At 55.4% G+C, this 18,209-nt stretch overlaps 1 protein-coding gene across 1 annotated transcript; it reads right to left on the bottom strand.

Moving 5' to 3' along the window:
• Positions 1-3,921: 3,921 nt before the first annotated feature.
• On the bottom strand, positions 3,922-12,940 carry FAM78A (family with sequence similarity 78 member A; the record flags this gene model as incomplete). The annotated part of the gene is made up of 2 exons (XM_054393422.1): positions 3,922-4,872; positions 12,618-12,940. Coding segments are annotated over 2 exons (852 nt in total), but the record flags the coding sequence as incomplete, so codon positions are not given.
• Positions 12,941-18,209: the final 5,269 nt, after the last annotated feature.

The following is an 18,209-nucleotide window of genomic DNA, read 5'->3' as shown; positions in this document are numbered from 1 at the left end:
TACTGCAGCAGCTTCTAACCTCCGGTGTGCCCAGGTGAGATAGGACAGAGCTGCTCCCTGCAGCCGGGCAGCAGAGCCTGGCTGAGCTGCTGCCCCTTTCCAGATGTGGCATTTACAGCCAACATCTGCCTAGGCTCCTGCTCAGTAAGCAAAAGGTGCCAAGAAACAGCCCTGGGGCAGCTCAGCCACCGCCGGGCGGTTGGGCTCCGTCCTGCCTTCGCAAGCTGCGCCTGGGACTGAAAGATGCAGGGTGGCAGCTGTTTGGGTTTCACCAGAAACCTTCCCCTCCTCCTCCTCTATCTGGTAGAGCTGAAGAGGAGAGGAAAGGTCCCGGCGGTGAGCTGAGTGTTTATCATCCCCCGGGGGCAGGGGTGCTGGAGCCCCGCGATTGAGAAGCAGGCACCGCCCAAACACCAGCGGGCAGCGAGTCTGAAAATCTCTCTTTATTTCTTTCTCTGTTAGAAAAGCAGGGCTCGGGGGAGGGGGTTTACAGCTCGTTAAGTGTCCAGACTCGGTACATCTCGGGGTTTGTTTTCACAGTATCTCTGCAAGCCCAAGGACAATTCTTATTGCTGCGCCGGGAGCCAGGGCAGGAGGGACGGCGGTGCCCAGGCTCGGGCAGCCTTCACCTCACCCTCCCTCACCGCCGGCCCCAGCCTTGCACCAGCTCAACAGGTCCTACCCCCCCTCCCCAACACTGCTTTGCTGGCGCTCCCAGGGGCTGCCCCTCTCTCCCCACACTCCTCTCAGGGTGGGAAACAAGACCCAAGTGGTCTGGGATGCTGCCTGCTGGCCGTGCCCACTGCTGGAGGGGACAGATGGGCAGGTGAGGCTTCAGCCAGGGCTTGTCCTGCTGCTTCCCACCCTGGAGCACTATGGGCTGGTCAGGCTAACACTCTCAGCTCTCCTGTGAAGAGCTGAGCTGGGGGAAGTGAGGCAGAGACGAGCTCACATGCATCAGTGTCCCAGCCTGGTGTCCTCATCCCCTTCCCAGTGCAGCCTTTGTGCATTCCTGGCTCTGCAAAAAGCTGCCACAGAAGGACCTTTCTGTGCCACTACCCTCCAGGTCCCCAGCCATGGAAGTCCCCACTGGGACACCATTAGTCCCTGCTCTAAGCACACAGCCATGGCTATAGCACCTGGTGGGACTTCCAGCCACCGTTCCCTCCATGTTCCTCCTGTCCCCATCAGCTCTCTAATGAAGCAGCACTGGACAAAACCAAAAGCCATCACCCATGGACTCTCCAGAGAGGCAACATCACTGCCCTGTGCTGTGTCTGGTGAGGCAAATGGAGGTGGAGGGGCAGGTTTCATCCTAGGCATGGGATAAAGGCAATCTTTGGGAAGGGAGAGTCCATGCAAAGCTGACCCCAAGGTGAAATCTGAATTCTGTGTTTGCTGCTCAGCTGGGCCTGCTCCCTGCAAGCAGCACGAGAGAGCCAGGAGGGTACTGCCAGGTTGCATGGATGCCTCCAGTCCACCAGGGAGAGGGAGGAGGAACCAGATTTACTTAATGCAGTGGGAGACTAAGCCTGACACAAAGCTAAGTGGAAAAGGACAAAGGTGTTCCCTGAATGTGGTTTTTGGTGACTAAGAAATCTTTCCTTGGAATTCCTTCCTGCAGCTAATTAAGACAACTGGGTCTGACTGCTTCGACCCAGGCTGACATCAGTGAGAACTCAGCACCTGCAGACAGAGTGAAGACCAGACACAAAGACCCCTCCTGCTCCCAGCCCTGGAGCTGCCCAGGAGGAGCTGAGGTGCATGCCAGCTATTCCCCCACAGCTCCCAGCTTGTCCTCTGCTGCATGTATTGCCTAGGAGAAGATACAGACAAGTCCCCAAGGGCTGTGCCAGTGGAGCTGTGGTTAGGAGCTGAATGTGTGTGAGGAAGTGGAGTTTCCCAGAGAGAGTGACTGTGCAAGTCAAAGTCTCCCTGGCTTCACCCTTTGCAGTCCCAAAGCCTAGATCTAGGCAACCTTTGGCTCGTGGAGTTGGGGTTGATCCAGTCCAGTGGTTTGCAAGCTGCTGGACATCCCCCCTGAGAGATCAGCCCTGGGAGGGGGGAGAGCAGCTCCAGGGCTGAGCACCTCTGAAGGGCAGTGCATGGAGGACAGCAGCCTGCCCTGGGAACCCAGGATTCTTCTTTGCTGGTTTGAGACTCATGGTGGGGGCCACATCTTCTGGGTGTGCTTCCCCAGGCCAGTGGTGGTGCCAAACCTGCTGCCAGAGTGGTGCTGCGGCTTGGGAGAAGTGAGGAAGGAGAATTTCCTGCTGGTAATGTCCTGTGTGGAAGATGAGGGTGGCAATAGCAGCTAAGTGGTGTCTCTCCCAGGGGAGAGCCTTTGAGCAGCGTCTGTGTGGTGGTGAGACCTGTCCAGACCAGCTCAGCAGGGCCAGGCTGGCAGCTGAGACCCAGCTCTTGAGGCAGATTGTTAATAAGAGGAAGAAATTTTATCTAGGGGAAGGAGCTGCAGGGGGAAAGGGAAGTGATCTGCCTCGGGCCATGGGCTGGAGCAGGAGAGCAGATCCTCCACTCCCCATCCTCTGCCCTGTCCTCCAGATGCCACCTCAGCTGCACAACTTCCTCCCATTCAAAGGGCTCCTCCGTGCTGCCTTCCTCTGCAGCAGTGTCTCTGCTTATCTCTGCAGCCATCTGGACAGGGTCCTCAGCAAACCCTCCAGGTCCCACCTCCTGTTCTGCATGCACCTACCTCACCAGAAGATCTGCACCCAGGACTTAGGTGGTGCCCTGCCTGCAGTTCCTCCCCTTTGCTACACAGATGTTTGTGCCACCAGCAGGCAGGTCCAGAGCCAGCATGGTCCTGCCTCTGCCCCACCCCTGGCAGCTGTGTAGACCACGAGGTCATGTGGAAGAAAATGATCTACAAAGCCCAGGGTTAGGATGGGAAGAGGAGAGGGTTTGGTAGCTTCTGGTGCTCACCAGCATTGGGTTATTTCCAGAGGTGGCTGTTCCTGAATTATGGATATTGCTGGGTAGACTCAGGAGATAGGATCTGCCCTGGCTTACACCCAGGCACCTCCAACCACTCCAGAAGGATCCTTTTTATATCCTGCTCTTCCCACAGCACAAATGTTTGGATCTCATGGGGAAAAGGGGGCAAAGAGCTTCCCCCAGCAGCACCCTCTGGCCGCGGCTGCTGCAGCAGGAGCAGGTGAGACCCTGGGCTAGCTGGGAGAACTTCTGCTGGCCTAGAGACAAACCCAGTGGGACATCCCCCCCACCCCTTCCTGATTTCTGTTGACTCCCAGGGCCACAATTCCAGCTGTGAGCTTATCCTTCATGCTGACCTGAGGCTGAGCTCCAGTGCAAGCTGATTCCCTGCCCTTTCTGTGAAGGGAGGAGATGGCCCAGCAGCTCCCACTGGAGACAGCCAACCTGCAGCAGGGTTTGGTGTTTTGCATTGCTTTGAAACTGAGATTTGTTTCCACTTGATCCAGCTTTTAACCCCAGGAAGATTCTTTTTTTGTTTTGGTTTGGTTTTTTTTCCCCCCCTTCTATCACTCTTCCAACCCGATGCCCTTTCCATCCTTCAGCCTGTGACATGGTGACAACCCAGTCCTTGCTCCCAACAGCTCTGTAAGAAAGGACATTCTGCCTGGTGGTGTGGTTGGGTGGTTGGTTGGTGGTTTGTTTCTCAAAGGTAGCTTTAAGGCAAAAGTTTGGCAATGCAAAGCAAAGTCTACATAAGGCCATGACTTGGATTTGCAACTCAGAACCTTACAGCTTAAAAAAAAAAAAAAAAAAAGGTAAGAAAATTAAATAATTCTTATCTTAAATAGGGAACATTTTGCTCCAGGGATTGTTGTTGTTGTTGTTGTGGGTTTTTTTTGTGTTCTCAACAAAAAAAAAAAAAAAAAAAAAAGTGGGGGGAGGGAAAAAAAAAAAAAAGCCCTCTTAGAATTCCAAATAAAATGTTCTTGTTCTGGGCAGCCTGGACAAGCTGATGGGATTGAAGTTCAACCAGGAAATAAAGTAGGAAAGGAGAAGGGGAGGGGGGGAAAAAAAATCCAAATCAAATCAAAGCTCTCTGGGTAGACATCAGTGGTAAATTCCTTCCCTTAGGAATCCAGTGATGAGACAGAGCCCAGTCCAAGGTCTCCTCTTGAGCTTTAGCACAGTGAAATCCGTCCCAATGGGAGAAGGTAGAATGGTTGCATTTGTTGAATGAAGAAAAAAGTGCATTTGGAGCTTGCTCTGCTTCCAGCTCTGTTCCTAATACCTAAGTGGTTGTTTTGCTTCAGGGTTTGGTGGTTGGGGTTTGGTTTTGTTCTGTGTTGTCTTTTCAATCTCCCTCTTGCTGCCAGGATGCCAGGTTGGTATCATCGGTGTTTGGGAGGTATCACCACCAGGGGTGGTCCATCCTTTGGCCTCCACATGAGCACCTGAGCATCATTGGCGTTGGGTTTGACAAGGGCACTGGGTGGTATTGGCTCATTCTTGCTGAGGACCTGGGGCTGCTCTTGAGCAGAGGGCTCCTGCAGCTTGGCACGCTGCCCCAGGGGCCGGCTGGGGTTCACCTCGATGCCCAGCCTCATGCGCCACTTGATGGTCTGCAGGGTGACCATCTCGCTGGTGGCAGTGTTGGTGGCCACCAGCCAGGTGGTGAAGCTCTGATCCCGGTGGATGCTGGTGAGTTTGGCCACGTTGCTCTCGCTGACCGGCACTGCCCAGGTGACGCTGGGGTAGAAGTTGTCGTTCATGCTCAGCTGGAACTTGGCCTCCTTCTTGGTGGGGCCCACGATGGTGCAGGTCTCGGTGGTGTTGCCGTACCAGGGGTAGTTGACTCCGTCCGAGTCGCTGATAGCCTGGATTTTACCATCCAGCAGGTCTGGAAGCTCCCAGCTCGACCTGCCAGGACCAAGGACAAACCAGGGAGAAGGCAGTCAGCAGCTGAGCCATAGCCTGGGCTGGAGGGGAGCAGAGGAAGGAGGTCTGGGCAGGTTCCCCCCTGGAGCTTTTGCTGCAGTTTGTGCCTTTCACAACACCTTGAGGGAAGGGCTCCTCCCTGCCACTGGAACTGTGGCCAGCAGCTGCCAGGAAAGTCTGTCCTAGAATGGCTTAGGTTGGAAGGGACCTTAGAGATCATCTACTGCCCAAGGTCTCTTGCAACCTGGCCTTGAACACCCCGCAGGGAGGAGGCAGCCACAGCCTCCCTGGGCAGCCTGTGCCAGAGTCTTACCTCCCTCCTACTGAAGAACTTCTTCCTCAGCTCCACTCTAACCCTGCTCTGCCTCAGCTCCAAACCATTCCCCCTTGGCCTGTCTCCAGACACCCTCAGGACAAGTCCCTCTGCAGCCTTCCTGCAGGATCCCTTCAGGTCCTGGCAGGCAGCTCTGAGACCCCCCTGGAGTCTTCTCTTCTCCAGGCTGGACACCCCCGGCTCCCTCAGCCTGTGCTCACAGCAGAGCTGCTGCAGCCCTGTCCTGCTGTTAAACACCACTGAGGAACCATCTCCTTACAGGGCCTGCTGACTACCTGGAGTGGTTCAAAATATGTTGGTGTTTACAGGAGGCTGCAAAGTGCTGGTGCTCAGCAAGCTCCAGCCCTGGAGGACATCCAGTGCTGCTGGTACCTTCCTGCAGCTCCTGGCTCTCTGAGCAAGGCTGACAAGGACTCACCCCAGCACTAAGTGCAGGTTCTCAGCTCCTGCACCACTGAGAGCAGGGCTCAGGGCACAAACTGGAACTCAGGAGGTTCCATCTGAACAGAAGGAGAAAGTTCTTTGATGGGAGGGTGCTGGAGCCCTGGAGCAGGCTGCCCAGAGACTCTCTGGAGGGATCTCAAACCCTGGATATTGTGACCCTGGGCAAGCTGCTGTGGGTGCCCTGCTTTAGCAGGGGGGGTTGGATTGGATGATGCCCAGAGGTCCCTTCCAACCCCACCATGCTGTGGTTCTCTGACTCAGCTGGACCACAAAGCTTCCCCTTGCCTCATTCTGCTCTTTCTTTTCAGTGCCAACCCACAAACAGCCTGGACAAGCCACCACCATCCCTCCCTGCTCTGCTCCTGGCACTGGGAGTGTGACCCATCCTCCTCCAGCCCTAGGAAAGACTCAGCTCCAGGGCTGCAGCCCCGGGCTGGGGATGGGGTTACAGTAACCAGAGAACCTGAGGTCAGCAGCTCCTGCAACTGCCCCACAGGTCGTCTGCAGGCTGTGCCCCGGGGGACAGGCAGAAAGCTCAGGCTCCTGAGCAAGGCAGTAAGTGAGGAGAGTCCTCTGGCACCCCAGAAAGCTGAGGCACAACTTGGGGGTGAGGTGGGGTGGGGTATCTTTTTTTAATCATTAGTACTAGCTTCCAATTTAGCTGTTAAGATGAAATTTGGCAGCAGAAGCAAACCACTGTGAAGGGCTCAAAGAAAGGTTGGATATAGAGTGAGAGAATTGTTTGGGTTGGAAAAGGCCTCTGGGATCCTCCAATCCAACCAGCAACCCAACCATGGCCCCAGGGTTCTTGAACCCCTCCAGGGATGGGGACAGCACCCAGGACTGTTCTGACCTTTGATTAGCTACAGACCCTGAAAAGCCTCCATGCTGGAACCACCACTGAAATCATCAGCAGCCAGCTGGAAACCTCTGGCTGTAGCTGGAAGGTCCCAGGGGGGGTTAAAGATCTCATTTTTCTTTTTATTTCACATGAGCAGGGGTCCTACAAAAGCCTCTCCTGTGCTATGGCAGCTGTTGGGTGAAGGTCCACAGCCTGCAGGAGATGGATGGTTTGCAGGTCAGTCCCAGCAGACTTACAGGAGGCTCCAGAGGAGCTGGGAGCAGCAGGAGCAGGGCTCAGCAGCAGCTGTGGGGGTTCCTCAAGCACAAGATCTCCCTGCAGAGGTGGAGGGGCTGCAGGACTCCCCTCCTGGAGCTCAGAGCCAGCAGGCAGAGGGAGTCCTTGCCCTGGGAGACAATTCTGAGTGAAGGCAGCCCAAAGGAGATCCCTGAGCAGTCCTGCCAGGAACCCCAGCCCCTGCAGAGCTGTTCAGGGACTCTGCTCTCTGAACCAGAGCCACCCTGGCTCACCATCCCCATGCTCCTCACTGAGAGCTGAGCATGCAAAGGCTCTGCAGGGTGCTGGATGAAGCCAGCCCTCAGGGCTCAGTTGTGCCCTGCAGCCCCCCACCTCCTTCCCAGCTCTGAAACACCATCTGGGGGCTCTTTCTCTGCCTTTCAGCAGATGGTTTAGGATTACTTTCCATTCAGCCTGTGGCAGTGCTCAGCTTGGCTGTCACCTAGGGAGGAGATGTGACAATGTCCCAGAGGTTTAGCCTTGGGACAAGGGTGGTGCTGAGGGGATGCTGTGGCTGCACCAGGGGCCAGGTGGCAGCTGAGATGCCACAAGAGGCTGACAACCCTCCTGGGCTGCTCCAGCCTACCCATACCAGAGGCTGGTGAGTGAAACTGCAGGTGAGCTAAGCTCTGCTGGTCCTCATCTTCACTCCCAGCAGCCATAACTGGCCCCAGAGCAGGGCAGAATCGCAGGAGGGGCTCAGGACTTGCCCAGGGTTTAAATGAGAGCAAAAAGGGGGAGCTGTGGCAGGAGCTGGGCAGGTCTCTGAAGGCAGGATGCTGCCTGAGCAGCTGCAGCAGGAAGCCCAGGGTGCTGCTGAGCAGCATGGCTGTGCTGGGGGTGGCTCAGAAGAGCACCCTGCTGAGACAAGGCGTGGGCAGGGCTGGGGAAGAAGAAACTGAGCTGTGCTCCTCTGTGGGGCACAGCCAGCCTGGGCCCAGCCAGTGTGGTTAACCCTGGGCTTTCCAAACCACCACACTTCATCTTAGCAAGGAGAAGGAAAATGAGACCTTGTGAGGATCCCATGACTGCAGGGCAGGCAGAGGCTGCTGCAGCTGGTGGTTGCTCTTTCCCTGCTGTTCCTGCAGCCCAGTCAGCTGGGGAGCCTCTGCTTGGGGAGCCTCTGCTTGGGGAGCCTCTGCTTGGGGAGCCTGGCCCTGCTCAGCACCATGCCAGCCACTGGCCTTTGGGATGATTTTGGAGAGAACACTGTGGAATGATCTCTGGCTGCATCAGCATCTTCCTGTGGTGGTGTTGAGCCAAGGAAAGACCAGAAAGTGCCCAGGGAACGTTTTGCTGACACTAGCAGGGAAGAGGCATGAAAAGCAAGTGACTGATCTGGTTTCAGGGCTTCACTGTAGCTGATCAGCTCCAAAATCAGCAGATTCTGCTTCTGCCACTTCTGAAACCTTCAGAACCAGTGTGGGTATCACCAGGGACTGGAGATGCCAAACCAACCTCTCTTAAATGTCTTCTTGCTACCAGGAGAAGGACTTTGAGCTACTTCTGCTGTTACAGCCAAGCAGCTCTATGGAGGTTTTAGCCTCCTCATCCTCATTCACAGAAGTTTCTTCCTGTGGCACCAGCTCACCCCCCAGCCCTCAGCTGGCTGCCCCACAGCACCCCCTGAAGCCATTGCTGCTGTGGCCTGTGCAGGGTCAGCAAACCCAAGCAGAGCAGCCCCCAGCCCTGCTCACCCAGCAGTGACACAGCTACCTGCAGTTCCCCTTCTCAGACAGGCATCAGACAGCTCAGCTCCTGATCAGCCACAGGCCACAGAGGCTTACACAACCTCATCCTTTCCAGCCCCCTTTCCCCTCCAGCAGCTCCCCAGAGGAGAGGAAGCCTGCTCAGATGCTTGCTGAGCTCCATACAAGTGCCACAGCACTGTGTGGGTGCAGTGAAAAGCCGTCAGGGGGGTGGGGGGGAGTTTCACATCCCTGCTCTCTCTCTGCCACCATGCCTGTGGCTGGCTGAAAGGAAGCAAACCTGATCTCCAGAGCTGCTTCATTTGAACTTGTCCTTTGCAGTCTCTCCCTCACCTCCTCTGGCACTTCAAGCAATTCTAGCCAGGGCTGTAGCAGAGAACAGGAAGGAAATCCAAGATGCTGCTCCCCAGCTGTCAGAGCCAGGCTGCTGTGGTCCCTCCAGCTGCATGTCCCTGCCTCCTCCCTCAAACCAGCAGTGATGTTTGATGCACTCAGAGAGTAAAACCAGCAGAAAACTGGCACTGAAGGACAAATCTCTGCTGGTGTAGCTGAGCAGGCTCAGGCCAGCCTGTTTAGCTGGGGGTGAGGGGAGTGCTGCAGCACAGGTGAGGGCCAGGGCCATGCAAGGGCAGCAAAGCCTTTCCCCCTAAAGCCCTGGAGGGGTCATTCCCTGTGGTGACTCTGGGTTTGACTGGGGTTTCCCTCCTGGGGGTTTGTTCTCCTGACAAGTTGATTTCTTGAGTTCATTGTGCCTCTGCTGCAGGGCACAGAAGATTTAATCTCACAAGAGGGAGATGCCAGGGAAGGGAAAGCGCTGCCCTAACGCTGCCCAGCTGCCCATTGGCTTCTCCAGGGGACAAAGAGCTCCCTGAAACTTCTCCAGGTTCTTGGCTGATCACATTCCAACTTCAATTTATTTGTTTCTCTCTTTTGCATATCTCCGTCTGCACAGCTTCTTGCACATCTCCATGGAGATGGAGACACAAGGCTGGGTAATGCAATTCCAGCATCACCCAGCTGCTGACACAGGGCCCACTGGGTGCTGCACCACCAGGCACAGAAACCAGCACCCAGCCCAGGAGATCCCAGCAGGGACCTGGTCCAGCTGCTCCTGCACAGGTCAGAGCTCTGCAGCCTGCTCCTGCTGCCTCCCACCTCACAGCAGCCTCCTCCCCTAAGGATAAAACCCTGCTCAGGGCAGGCAGAGATCCCAGCCATGGGGCTGAGCAGGAGTTTGCCCCAGTTGTGCACTGAGCAGGGTCAGAGAGCACAGCCACATCCTCACTCTGGAGCCTTTCATGTTCCCAGCAGCACCTCTTGACTTACACACACAAGCATGCCAGCATTTCTGTCTTAGCTGAGCTTTAGCTATTTTCCTTTGCATTTAGAAAGCTGCATTAGCCCCCAAATCATCAGTGCTGCTGTAGAGGCATGAGCTGAAATCCTGCCCTCTGCAGCAAACATCCAGCCATGCCCAGCTCCATCTGCTCCAGGATTCCTCAACTGTCTCTGCCCTCAGTGCCATGGCCCAGCTCCTGCACAGCCAACAGCTCCTGCACAGCCAACAGCTCCTGCACAGCCAACAGCTCCTGCAGCATGGGGGTGACAAATTAATCCACAGCCTGCTGTAAGTACTGATGCTCTGCTTTGACCACCTGAGCTCTGCTTGTTTGGGAGGGTCTCTCTCTGCCTGTCAGCACAGTGATTAAAAATAAAGAAATAAATAAATGTCTGTTCCAGCCAGTCCCTCCTCATCATGGAAAGTTGGGACCAATGCTCTGCTGGCATAAATCAATGCAGCTCTCTGGAGGTCAATGGGATTATGCTGAGTTACAGCAGCTAAAGGCTTGGCTCATCCTTTCCAGAGGGGTTTGTGTCCTGCCTCTCTCTTTCTAAAGGTCTTCCAAGAGCACATTTCAGTGGCAGCCAGAGGCCTTTCCTCCCCAACACCTTTATTTGTAGCTTACTTATGGTGACAGGTCTATAGAAAGAGGGAGGAGGAGTAAACCCAAATCCTGCTTATGTTTGGGTAACTCTTCTTTGCTATCACTTAAATGTCAATGAACCTCCTAGGGGGAGAAAAACAAATAACAATCTTTATCTCCCTGATTTTCTGGCTGACAGCTCTCCCTCATAGCTGCAGTGTTTCACTCTGGCTGCCTGTTTCCAGCACTTAGCTTGCAGGTACAACTTTTTTTTTTCTTTTCCCAGAGCATTCCAGCAAGGGAAGATGGTACCAAATCCTCATTCTGAGCAGAGGGGAGCTCAGGTGCAGAGCAAGAAAAGGCCAGCCTGAGGTTTGCATCATCATCATCATCACCACCACCAGCAGCTCTCTGCCCAGTCCCCTTCACTCTGTATTGCCATGCAGTGGGTCTCTCTCTTTCCCTTTGCAGCTGGTGGCTGAGACAGGATTTCTAAATGAGCCTGAGAATCACACATGCAAATCCCAAAGGCCTGGAATTGGGAACATCTGAGCAACAAATTGTCCTTGCTAAAGATGGTGTTGGAGCCAAACAGCCTACAGATCTCGGGCCTGCTGGAAGTTCTTTCAGAATGGAGATAAGCTGCTTGCTGAGCCTCACTGCTGGGGTTTGCCAGGTGCTAGTTTGCTTCCCAAGGCACTTTCTGCTTCAGCAGAGAGGGGATGTGGGGACAAAAAGGGGTGGGGGGACACAGCCTGCATGGCTGCCCCTCTGTGTGCCCTTCCCTCTGCTCCACATCTCACAACCTGTCTGTGCCTATGTCTGAGGTGCTGAACCCACATCCTGGGCCTGGGCTTAGAGGCAGAGGGGAGGGGAGAAGGGCCAGGCTCTGTGTGCAGATGTTCAGGCTGCCAGGAGGGCACTGCATTAAGTCAGGGTTTGTCTTGCTCTCCAGCCCTAATCCCTGTCCCCATCCTCCCTCAGCCCTCCTCATTCGTCATTTTATAAGCTACCCACAATGACCCTTGAGAGGCTGAGCCCAGCATTCCCCTGGGATGAGCAGGCTGGAGGGATGCTCAGACCTGACCTTCCTGTCCTTTCTCCCTTGTCCCCAGCAGCAGCACCTCCAGCCACCAAACCATCTGCCAGCACCGGGCTCTGCACTCAGGCTTTGTCCCCGTGGCTGGACGGAGAGATCTCTGCTGCAGCAGGAGGCTGCAGCCCCTGCTGCTCAGCACCATCAGCTGCAGGATTGCTGGGCTGTGCAGGCAGCTGGAGATCAGGTGCAGCTGCCCATCTAACCACAGACTAGAGCCTGCAAGGAGGCTTGAACAAACTGGTGGGGGACTGGGGAGAGATGACTCTCTCTGTAGGGAGGTGGCATTTGAATTTGACTCGTTCCTGTCTCACTATGACTGTCCAACCAGCACCACAGAGGGTTTGGTGCGCAAACAGCCCTGGATTCCCCCTGCCTTGCATACATCCCACTCTTACACTCCCCAGAAGGGGGATCATGTGAAATTTTCATCCAGCTCCAAGGTGGTACAAAGGGTTTAGCTCTCAATGGGTTAAATCCACCTTATCCTTCCCCTGGGGGCTGCCTTCTACCGCAGGCAAAGCAAGCAGGGTCCCGACTGTGATATTCGGAGAGCTCCCAGGGCCTGTGGGCACAGAGCTGCCAGCCCTGGCCCACTGTGAGCCCTGGCCCACTGCAGCAGCAGCAGAGCACGTTGGAGACAGCACCGTGCCACAAGTGTCAGCCCAGGGGTTGCCCCGGGGGTGATCAATGCTCAGTTTTACCCCTGGAGGGATGTGGACAAGAGGAGCTGGAGGTCAGGGGAAGCCCTGGTGTCAAACACTTATCAAAGCAGGGGTGTCTGGGACCTCAGGATCCCCAGCACTGCTCAAAAGCTGCTGTGAAATATGGAATTGGGTTTGGGTTCCTAACAGAACCTGTGGGGTTTGGGCACATTTCCATCAGAGGAGAATTCCCCTCCCATGTTTAGAAGGGCAGGAACAAGCTCTCCTATGTCTCAACAACATGAAGAAGCCCTGTTCAGACCCAAGTGGGTTATAATTTGGGGTGCACTCCAGTGTTTCCCCAGCCAGGCCACTGTCCTGCTGCTCTCCCCTCCTGCCCGGCACACGCAGCTGCACGCCCCCTTGGCCGTACTCACATTCCCTGCTCCCCGTAGTGATTGTAAAATTCCATGTGGCTGCAAGCCTGGATCCAGCCCACGATCCAGGTCTCCTTCTTGGGCAGAGGGGGCACCAACACTTGCGCAGAGGCTCGGAAGTGAGGGGTCCGGTAGCGCAGGACCACGCTGGAGGACTCGTCGATGCTGGTGGGAATGGGATCGATGGAGGCTTTGACTTCAATCACTGAAATGCTTTCCCGGAAAACTTTGGATTTGCAGCTAATACTCTGGATACAGCCCATGGCACACCTCGGGTACAGTCCGACGCAGCTCTGCGGGTACTCCAGCAATCCTGGGCAATATTAGGCATTGAAATGATCTGGTGCTAGATCAATTACAGAGCTTCTTCTTGGGGGGGTGGGGGGTAAACCTCAAAACCTGATATATCCATAGGATAGAAAAATTCCTCACATCAAACCTTCCTTTGAGTATCTTGTCTCACAAGCACGGCTCCTGGTCGGGAGGTTAGCTACACTTCAGAAGCAAAAGGGCCTTGAAAATTATTATCTTTAATTATTTTTCCCCTCCTCCTCCCCTTTTAATGAGCTGTGAAATCTCTTGCTCAGTCTTTGGGTTTTAAAAAACAAAACAAAACCAAAAAAAACAACACCAATCCCGAACCCAAAGAGGTCTCTGGAGTTGAATAAATAACGGTGTGTTCTTAGATGATATATTTAGTCCTTCCTCCCCTCAGATGCAGTCTGTCATTCCCCGTCGGACACGGGACCCGCCGGTACTTCCCTTGATTCTTTGGATGAAAAGCAGAATGTTGATAGACACATCTAGATAAATAATGAAATAGTTTTTTGAGCCCCAGCTTGTCACAACCGGTGTGGATTTCCACTTCCTGACTCGCAGTTGTTCAGAACTTCCTTTCGCACAAAATTACAATAATAACAACAAAAAAAAAACCAACCAACCAACCAGAAACAAAAAACCAAAAACCTCAACCAACCGAAAAAAAAAAAAACCAAAAAAACAACTCGTGTGGAAAATGCCCAAAGTGGCCAAATCCTCGATTTCGGAGGCTCCTCCGCCAGCGGTGTCCGGGGCTCCGGGGCTTGGATTTTGAGTTGTTTTTTTATTTCCCTTAGAAATAGCCGAAAGCATCGGGAATAAAGCGAGGTCCCGCTGGGGCGGGCGGACTGCGGGGGCTGCGCAGCGGGGCGGGAGGCGGCAGCCGAGCCTCCTCCGCTCCGCGCCCGCTCAGCACCGTGGAACCGCCGCCCGTCGCATCCCCCCGCACCGGCCCGGGGGCACCGGCCCCGTGGCTCCTCTTCTTCCACCTCTTCTCCTCTCCTCCTCGGCGAGCGGCTCTCCGCAAGGGTGTCCGACCTTCCTCCTCCTCCTCCTGCTCTTGCCGCTCCGGGGCTGTGGGGGCTCAGCCGGCGGGGCTCATGGGGGGCGGCTCGGCGGCGCTGCCCCGCACACGGTTGGCTCCTGCGGGGCGCTCACCGCAGCATCGCGGGGAGCAGCGATCGCCGAGCCCCGGCCGAGCCCCAGCGGGCTCCGCTGCGCTGCGCGGGGGCGAGGTGCGGCGGGGAAAGGGGAGGGTTTGGAGCCGGGGGGGGAGGCTCCTTTTCTCGCTCTGGTTCCCCCCCCCCCCCCCCTCCTCGCCTCCCTGCTAGATGCCCGCGGAGGTGAGAGCGGCAGGAGCGCTGCCCCCGCCCCCCGCCTGCCGCTCGCTTCCTCTCTCGCAGCACATTCGCGCAGGGGCTGGGGAGTAAAGGGGGGGGCTCCTGCTCCCTGCTCCTCTCCTCACCAGCAAAAAGGCAACGGGGTCAAACTTTGCAGGAACTCGCCGGTAGCCTTGCCGTGCCCCACTCCCCTCCACATGCCCCCATGCCCGGCCGGTTGCCCGGGCAGGGACTGCCGCATGTCCCCGGCTCCGCAGCCCCGGCCAGCGGCAGGTCTCGGCGTCTCCCTCGGGCTCGCTCTCTGCCTCCCTCCTTCGCCCAGTCCCATTCCTCCCCCTGTATTTCGCTTTTAAACTGCAGCTGTTGAAGCTAAACCTCCCTTGCGAAAAAAAGAAAAAGAAAGAAAGAAAGAAAAAAAGGGGGGGAAAAAAAAGAAAAAGACAAACCCAGCAGCATTTCCTCCCCCATCTCCGTGAATTCTGGGTAATGTAGTTTTTATTTCAGAAACGTCTTTCCCCCCCCCCCCCCCTTTTTAATAATTTAAATGCCGTGTGCTTTCTCTTGTTTTTTGTTTTGTTTTTTTTTTTTTTTTTCAGGTTAATGTTTTTCCTCTCCAAGCTAAAAGCTCGGTTGGTAGATTTGGTGAAGAGATGATGATCTGTGGTCTCCTTCTCTCCAAAGCCCATACCCCAGGCTGGATGAGCTTCGATTCTAGCAACCAGAAACACACAGCTACCCAGGGCAGCCCAGGGACTGGGACTAGCTGGAGAAGAGAACGAGAAGCACCTGAGGCTGCAGCAGCCTGTGGGGAAGTTGTAAACTTCTATTAAGGACAGTTTAGGAGTAAGGCTGCTGCTGCTGCTGAGCAGCCAGCTGAGGACCCTGGTTCCAAGGACTGAGCCCAGGTGAGATGCGTTTAGCTCCTTGGTGAGATCTGTTGCGTGGCCCTGGTTCCAAGGGCTGAGCCCGGGAGAGGTGTCTCCAGCTCCTTGGTGAGATCTGCTGCGTGGTCCTGGTTCCAAGGGCTGAGCCCGGGGGAGGTGTCTCCAGCTCCTTGGTGAGATCTGCTGCGTGGTCCTGGTTCCAAGGGCTGAGCCCGGGAGAGGTGTCTCCAGCTCCTTGGTGAGATCTGTTGCGTGGTCCTGGTTCCAAGGGCTGAGCCCGGGAGAGGTGTCTCCAGCTCCTTGGTGAGATCTGCTGCGTGGTCCTGGTTCCAAGGGCTGAGCCCGGGAGAGGTGTCTCCAGCTCCTTGGTGAGATCTGCTGCGTGGTCCTGGTTCCAAGGGCTGAGCCCGGGAGAGGTGTCTCCAGCTCCTTGGTGAGATCTGCTGCGTGGTCCTGGTTCCAAGGGCTGAGCCCGGGAGAGGTGTCTCCAGCTACTTGGTGAGAGCCGCGGCACACCGGGGTCTGCACAGGGCTCTGGGTTTGTGTCCTCCCTGAGTTGTTTTTCAACAGGAAACCTGGGGAGCCAAAAGGTAAAAATGGCTTTGCTGGTGCCACTGGTCCAGCAGCACAGAGCTGGGTCGATGTCTGTTAGTCCTTCCCACCCCACACTCCCAGCAGACATTTCCCAGCCCTCTGCTTGTCCCCCAGCAGCGGGAGAGCCTGGAGCTGCTGGGTGATCCTGGCAGGTGGGTGCCACAGGATGAGGACAGGCAGGTTTGCAGGTGCAGGAGACAGGGTGTATTGTCATGGCTTTCTTCTGCACCTTTCTCAAAGCATTGGCAAAGTGTTTGTTTTAAACTTCCCCAGTCCCTGTGAAGGACACAGTTTTGAGTCACTGTCCTGCAACAGAGATAAAAAGCGAGAACACTCCCAAGCTACACACACAAGCAACTTTACTACCTCGTAGTAGAAGAAAGAATGAAATTAGCACCTCCAAATGAAGTACCCAGTTGCTTTAGCAGCCTCCAGAAGGTGCTGAAATCCTTTGACATTTCCAAGACTCTTTCACACTTTTCAAACAAGCTCCTCACAGCTTCTCAGAGCATCACAGATTTGGTGAAACTGCACATTCTGCAGCTCTGGTGCCACTGAAGCTTCAGCCAGGTCTTGCTTCCACTTGGCCGCCTCTGGTGTGCTGGTAAGTGAGGAACTGGCATTATCTCATTCTAATTAACTTTTCCTCTTCAGCTGGAGTTTTCTTTGGGTTTGGGTCCTGCCTGTCTCCATGTGCTGCTAGGAGTGATTAAGGCATTAGCACAGCCCACCCGGGAGTGGCTGTGCTAAGCTGTGTGCAGAAGGGTTCCTGTGCCCGAGCCTGGTGGGATCACTGATGGGATTGCTGGAGATGTGAGGCCAAGCTGTGATAAGCCACAATTAGGAGTGTCTGCTGATGCTGTGAGATATGTTGCCTTCTGCTGCTCATTTAATACAGCTCAGCCTAGCATTGCCACGCTCTGTCCCCTGTTGTTCCCTCCCAGCAGCATGGCCTGCATGGTTCCTCCATGTCCTTCCAGCATCTTTTCCAGGTTTCCGTAAAGGCAGGATCTCTTCTTCACCACCTGAACAACAGCATCTCAATCCAGCCCACCAGAGGTGATGCTCTACTGGGCTGAGGGACCTGCCTGGCACCATTGTGTGTGCCATGAACACTCCAAAACATTTTGTTTTGTTTTGGCCAAGCTTCCTTCTTCACAGAATCACAGATGGTTGGAAAGGACCTCCAGAGATCATCCAGTCCAAGCCCTCTGCCAGAGCAGGATCACCCAGGGCAAGTCACACAGGAATGCACCCAGGTGGGGTTTGAATGTCTCTAGAGAAGGAGACTCCGCAACCTCTCTGGGCAGCTGGCTCCAGCACCCTCACAGGGAAAAAAAGTTTTTCCTTCTGTTCCTGTGGCACCTCCTCTGCTCCAGCTTGCCCCCAGTGCCCTTGGACATCCCTGAGCAGAGGTCAATGTGACCAGCAGCCCCCAGGCAGGCAAGGCTGGGTGGTCAGGCAGACAGCACAGCCGGGGCACATGGAGCATACTGGATTTGTCCCTTTGGATTTGTCCCTCTGGGAGTTCTCCAGGTGGGTCAGGTGTCACGCCTGGAATAGCCCCCCCAGAGCAGGGATCCTGTCTGCAGGTTTAGCAGGATATTTATAACCCCTGGTTTGGTGATGGGGGGGATGGTTCCCTCCCCAGCTGGGACCGTCAGTGACAGCCTGTCTGCAGGACAAATTGCTTTGGCAGGGCTCTGCTGGCACTGCCTCCATCCCACTCTGCCCTTCCTCCTCCATCCTCTTCCCACTGGGGACTTGTGCTGGGGGGCTGGATGCTGGCTGGGAGGCTGGGGCAGCTCTGTGTGCGAGGCAGAGAAATTCCCTGCTGTCAGTGTCAGCGGAAGGGACAGGCACCAGATTAAATTAACTCCCAGGGCTCTCAGGGTATTTTTTCTTTCCCTGTGACAGCTCCTGAGGAACATGCTCAGCAATAGCTCAGCAGCCCTGGCACAGGGCTGGACAGGAGGAGAGATCAGTCTCCCAGTTTCTGCAGGCTGCTGGCCACCAGCACTTTAACCCCCTGCATGCTGCTGTTTGCAGAGCCCTGGGGAGCAGCAGCGCTGCGAAGAGCTGGAGAAACAGGGAGGCCACCCAGCAAGGAGGTGACAGCCATGGCCAAGATAAAGCAGTGCTGATGTGATCTCCAGGTGGGTTGGAGCCAAGCAGTGGGATGGGGCTGGGAGCTGGTGGGTGTCAGTGATGTGGCAGCATCTGTGTGTTCCTGGGATGCCACAGCCACAGGTGGTACCTGCACTAAACAGGGTTGTGGTTCATGGGCTGGGTGGGGGTGCCTGAGGAGGGAGGGGATCCTCTTCCTCCAGTGAGGATCATCATCACCACAGGCCAGGGTAGGTTCCTGGAGGGTGAGATTCAGAAAATAAATTGATGTCTGTTATTTTCTTTTGAATCATTACAGGGGAAATATGAACAGAGCCCAGGGGCAAGAG

The sequence above is a fragment of the Indicator indicator genome, chromosome 28 (assembly GCF_027791375.1).
Source record: "Indicator indicator isolate 239-I01 chromosome 28, UM_Iind_1.1, whole genome shotgun sequence".
Lineage (NCBI taxonomy): Eukaryota > Metazoa > Chordata > Aves > Piciformes > Indicatoridae > Indicator > Indicator indicator.
This window is presented reverse-complemented; position numbering and strand designations above follow the sequence as displayed.